The following is a 5,448-nucleotide window of genomic DNA, read 5'->3' as shown; positions in this document are numbered from 1 at the left end:
CATTTGATATTACTATTTTTACTTCTAATCTAAATAAATTCCAAATGATCTTAGATGTTTGATTAGGTACGTTCACATAAGCTATCGTGATAAAGTTATCATGATCTATACATCATGATAACTTTAGCACGTTAGAGGAAACCGTTCATATAGAAACTGCATCGTGATCTATTTATGCTAATAATGTGCAGTGCTGCATGCAAACCACCGGAAGCACGTCGAATGCCTGCTGGGATCGATCGCGCGAAGGTTTGTTTTTGTGTATGTCGCTCCTGCTGTTTGAAAAGTTGCCCAAGTACTTTACTCCGATTTTACTTTTATTATTGCAAATGTTTGATTCCGCCGACTGTCAGATGCATACCACTAATATGCTTCTAATAATTACTCTGCTAGATTTCGTTAGAAATAGTCAACAGACATTGTAAACGATCAGGGAATTTCGAAAAACAAGGTACCTTCGATATGAACAGCAGACTGGAAATATGGCCGAAGTTTCGTATCTCTCTCATCTAGGCCTCCGCGGTAAAACCGTAAGGCGAAGATTGTGGCGAAAAAAACGAAGCCGTGACTGGTGGGTGAACGTCGTCCCATCATACACAGATAGCGATTTTATCGAAGATTTCAGGTAATTTCAAACCGGGTTTCAAGTAAATACACCGGTTGGGCCCATCGTCGGCACCACTATATGTCTATGTTGTAGTAAGGCCTAAGCCTATTGTTAATTGAATGCTAGGCCCCTACTCTCTTTTTTCAAGGCCTAGATTAGGCCTAGGCTTGGCCTAAGCCTAGCGGGAAAATTCCTATACAGATTCTTAGCCTCCTACCTCTTTAGCCTAGACTACGGCCTAGGCTGTTTCCCTTCTCTTACTACTACTACTACCACTTGTTATTTCATCCACCCTAGAGGCTACCTTTTGTATTATTCCCGGCTCTATAATTTTTTTTTCTTCAGCTTCAGCAGACCCTACAAAACAAAACAAAACAAAAAAACAAAACAAAACAAAAAACAAAAACAAAAAAACCCAAATATTGTAAAACATTCCACTACACTTCCTCTCTTCTATTAAACAAAACTGTTAATGAATTAGGTGTGTTTATGTTATTTTTGAAACCTCAATTTCAATAATTCATTTTTTAGGTTGAACAAAGATACATTTAAATACTTTGTGAATGAAATCAAGCCTGCAATTGAGAAAAAACAATGCAACAATGGTTTGACATTCTGCACAGAGTGGCGAGTCGCAATGACGCTGTACAGATTGTCATCTGGACCCTAGAGGCTACCTTTTGTATTATTCCCGGCTCTATAATTTTTTTTTCTTCAGCTTCAGCAGACCCTACAAAACAAAACAAAACAAAAAAACAAAAAACAAAAACAAAAAAACCCAAATATTGTAAAACATTCCACTACACTTCCTCTCTTCTATTAAACAAAACTGTTAATGAATTAGGTGTGTTTATGTTATTTTTGAAACCTCAATTTCAATAATTCATTTTTTAGGTTGAACAAAGATACATTTAAATACTTTGTGAATGAAATCAAGCCTGCAATTGAGAAAAAACAATGCAACAATGGTTTGACATTCTGCACAGTGTGGCGAGTCGCAATGACGCTGTACAGATTGTCATCTGGAATGTCTTTTAAGAAAACTGGTAACCAATTCGGATGTGCTAAATCTACAGCTTGTATTGTCTACCACCAAGTTTGCAAGGCCATCGAGGCATTACTGATGCCAAAGTTCATACAGTTTCCTACAGGACAAGATATCTCAGTAAGCATTGTAGCAAGAATACCGTAAATAATCTAATAATCGCTGTGGCACTTGTAAAAATATTTACAGAAGTGTCGTGCTTCTTGGATAACGGCGTAAACATATTTTAACTACTATATATATATTTTATTTTGATAGTGTTTTCCTAATAAGATGCTGTTTAATAATTAAATTGTGCAACATCTAGACTGAACTGTAAATGGAAACCTTATTTATAAACTCTGTTGTGTGTTGTTATTTTAACACTTTTTACATATAATGCTTTTTGATTTAATTTCAGAAAAATATTGAGAAATTCAAGTTAAAAAATGGCTTTCCGCAAACTGTAGTAGCAATTGACGGAACACACATACCTATAATCGCACCAGAGGAAGAACCCAATGATTATTTTAACAGGCACGATGTGCACTCCATAATATTGCAAGGTGTAGTGGATGCGGAGGGGATGTTTATTGATACTTTTTGTGGGATGCCTGGTAGCGTAAACGACGCTAGGGTTTTTCAAGTTTCCCAGTTCAGTCTTGCTCTTAGAGAAGACAGACTATTTCAGCCTTGTCCTACAGAAATAATTAAAGGTGTGGAAATACCACCATTAATATTAGGTGATGGGGCATACCCTATGTTAGCAAACCTTATGAGACCCTTTGCAGGGAGGAATTCTCTGCCAAGAGAAAAAACCAAGTTTAATCAAAAACTTTCTGGGTGTAGGGTTGTAGTGGAGCAAGCGTTTGGAAGACTCAAAGGAAGGTGTCGAATCCTTCTCAAACGCAATGAGCACCAACTGCAAAATCTACGGCATGTTGTGCAGGCATGCTGCACACTGCATAACATTTGTCAAACAAATGGCGTTCCATATAGGAAAAAATGGAACGAAAAGGTTGATGGCAAGAAGAAAAAAAAACAAGGTTTCAGACAGAACAACTGAATCCCCTAGAGCTGAAAAAATAAGGAATGCTATTGTCGAGCATATTATGGACCAGTAGCACTTTATTTCAAAATTAAATATTTTTCACTACAGTAACCTCTTGTTTATAGAAGGGACGTTTTAGCATGTTTATGCAAATGAGCTGAACTTAGTGCATATTAATTTAGTTAATAATCCATTTTCCTTTGCTGGTATTTCATGTGGTTAGTTTCAGCAATTTTTACCATGTTGTAAATAAATACTTTACAAATATACTTTACAAAATATTAACTGGTAGCAAAGTAAGTTTACTTTTTTATGGTTTAACATAAAAGAAAATTCCAACATATTCAACATGAAACCAGATGAAATTTCTCGAGAATTAACTGGTTTGCCTGTCTTCTTATCAACTGGTACAGTAGTATACAACAGAGGGACACATGAATGACAGGCTGGCCTGTTCTTTGAATTTGTTGACTATCGATACGATTAATTCCGCAATTCAGATGAGCGTTGTTCATGTCGTGAAATTGGTACAGTATAAAACGTCCATTTTACGTTTAGGGGTGTTCGTAAATTGAAAATTTCGTAAAATAGATCGGGTGTCAATTTTCAATACCTAGACCTAGCTATCCCCTGCAATGAGCGCTGATACGATGACGGCGGCCAGGCCTAACCCGAACCGACAGTACAGCAACGTGGTCTATTCGTAAAATCGACGTTTTACTTATGTATAATATAATAATTTGAGTGGACAAGTTGTACAATGTATGTGAATTTAAAAACAATCAAGGATCTATGGCAAACATTCTTCTCCCTCGCCACTCTCACTGCACTCAACATTGGTTGTCACAAAGGGTTTATACACTTTGAACTAAGACAAAAATTGCTACTTCCTTGTTTAAACATTTTATTAAAACACCTCTTTTATAAACACTTTTGGTTATATATAAAATCTTTGGTAAATATGAGTTGCCATGAATGCTGTTATGCTTAAATACTGTACATTACCTGATGTGGAAGGAATTTGTAACATTGCACAACATAAATTTTACCCTGATATGAAAGACAGACTAATGCACCAAACAGTATGAAACAAATATAGTTCTTTTACATGAAGTCTATTAAATGTACAGTATGGTTTTCACTTTTTGGGATTTGCAAACAATACCTACTCTCAAGGCTGTAAGGATAGTGGAAGTGTAATTTAAGTAACTGCAATAACAAACAATTAAAAATAAAAACATCTAAAGTATATAATTAATATAGACATGCTTCCAAGTGCTTCCAACTACTTCGATGGAAAATCATCTGCAAAATATGGTTTTAACTAATTAATGTTTTTTATACTGTATTGTCTATTTGGTTTATACTTTTGCAAGCTGAATATGAAACAATACACTCACCACACGGCAATAACATGGTCAGAATTTAAAAAAAATAAATGTATATAATGGATATGCATGCAATACCTACAACTATCTTCATCCAAAAAACAGAAGAATTAAAAGAAATAAAATGTATACAGTATATATAGACATGCAGTACCTACAAATATATTTGTCTAAAATATATGAGAGAGCTAAGCAAAAGAAGGGATTTAACAAACTACTGTGTTATCCACATGGTTTATATGGGAAAAACAAGATACTGTATAATTTTAGTGGTATGTAATATGCTACAGTAGTGTTGAATTTTCTTTTTTTTTTTTTTCAACACACATGTGTAGTGAGAAAAAAACAAAAACAAACAAACATTTTAAGCCACAACTGGATGTCGTCCCTAAAAAGGTTTTTTACTGTGATTGGTGACTTTGGTATGGCCAATGTTGTTGTTGCTGCTGCCAGTCCAGTTGCTGATGCTTCCACACTTGGTGGTGTTGTTGCTGTGGGTTATGCTGTTGTTGCTGTGAATAATTTGGCTGAACCTGTGGACCCTTCAATGAATTACCAAGAAGGGCAAGCAAGTCTTGTTTGAATTGCCTATCACTATCCATTTGCTTCGCTTGGGAGTCCATTTGTTTTTCTAGTAGCGATACAACTTTATTAGTAGCTTCACTAGTCTGTCTGTGGTATTCTTCCATACGCTTTTCTTGGCGCTCATCAATCTTTTTCCACCTTGTAAAATTGTAATCCTGTAGTTCCTTCATTCTTTTAGTAACGGCAACTAAAGTTCTTTCCTCTTTGTCTTTGCTCTTGACATCTAAAGAGTAGTAATATAAAATTTTAAAAATATGTATTTCAATAAATTCCGCCTCCAGAATACCATAAGCGGTAAACACCACCCCACTCCTTCTGAAAAATAAATGCCCACCCCACTCCTTTGCAGTTCAATAGTTGATTTTTGTTGTTCAATGTGAGTTCTTTTTTTGGAGGATAAGTTATCACATTAGACTGACAAATGCACACAGACTGTACTTGCCTTTATTCTTAGGGGTCCTTGCCTTCCCTCAAATTCAACACTGACGGTGTCTCACAGATGTCCTCTCCCTCAGATAATTTATCAACATCAGGGGGCGGTGTTGGCGACCTCGCTCCGAGTTTCAATTCATCAAGTGTTTCGTCGTCCGGTAAGTATTCATTCTCCCACCCTATAAAAAACATATGTTGCATAGATATCTATGTACAGTATACAATATATTCGGTACAGTTTTCTGTGGGCCTACTGTGCTTAAACACAACATTCCTTCCCAAATAATTTTCTTTTTCAATTCATAATGAGTCAGTGATGGGGGAGGGCAGCAATTTCTTTTTCTTATTTAGAAAAGTTTTG

The 5,448-nt window shown here is 35.8% G+C and overlaps 1 protein-coding gene across 2 annotated transcripts; it reads left to right on the top strand.

The window, feature by feature from the left end:
• The first annotated feature begins 235 nt into the window (after nt 1-235).
• Nucleotides 236-2,951, top strand: LOC117119983 (protein ALP1-like). Of its 2 annotated transcripts, none has more exons than XM_033264972.1 (4): nt 236-625; nt 1,139-1,258; nt 1,622-1,772; nt 2,053-2,951. In XM_033264972.1, the coding sequence occupies exons 1-4, from the start codon at nt 483-485 to the stop codon at nt 2,695-2,697; spliced, it is 1,059 nt and encodes a 352-aa protein (XP_033120863.1). In that variant the 5' UTR covers nt 236-482; the 3' UTR covers nt 2,698-2,951. The 2 variants fall into 2 exon arrangements, with proteins under 2 accessions (XP_033120863.1, XP_033120864.1); XM_033264973.1 differs by having other exon boundaries at nt 1,139-1,266; nt 1,630-1,772.
• Nucleotides 2,952-5,448: the final 2,497 nt, after the last annotated feature.

This window comes from Anneissia japonica, unplaced genomic scaffold (genome assembly GCF_011630105.1).
Source record: "Anneissia japonica isolate Jap-2015-1 unplaced genomic scaffold, ASM1163010v1 scaffold2774_len142755_cov157, whole genome shotgun sequence".
NCBI classification, from domain to species: Eukaryota; Metazoa; Echinodermata; class Crinoidea; order Comatulida; family Comatulidae; genus Anneissia; species Anneissia japonica.
Note: the sequence above shows the minus strand (reverse complement) of the source record. Positions and strands in the feature narration are given on the sequence as shown.

Coding starts and splice junctions, on each gene's coding strand:
- LOC117119983 (XM_033264972.1), top strand. CDS start 483: ATGGCCGAAGTTTCGTATCTCTCTCATCTAGGCCTCCGCGGTAAAACC. Junction 626..1,138: donor GATTTTATCGAAGATTTCAG/GTAATTTCAAAC, acceptor TTCATTTTTTAG/GTTGAACAAAGATACATTTA. Junction 1,259..1,621: donor GTCGCAATGACGCTGTACAG/ATTGTCATCTGG, acceptor GACGCTGTACAG/ATTGTCATCTGGAATGTCTT.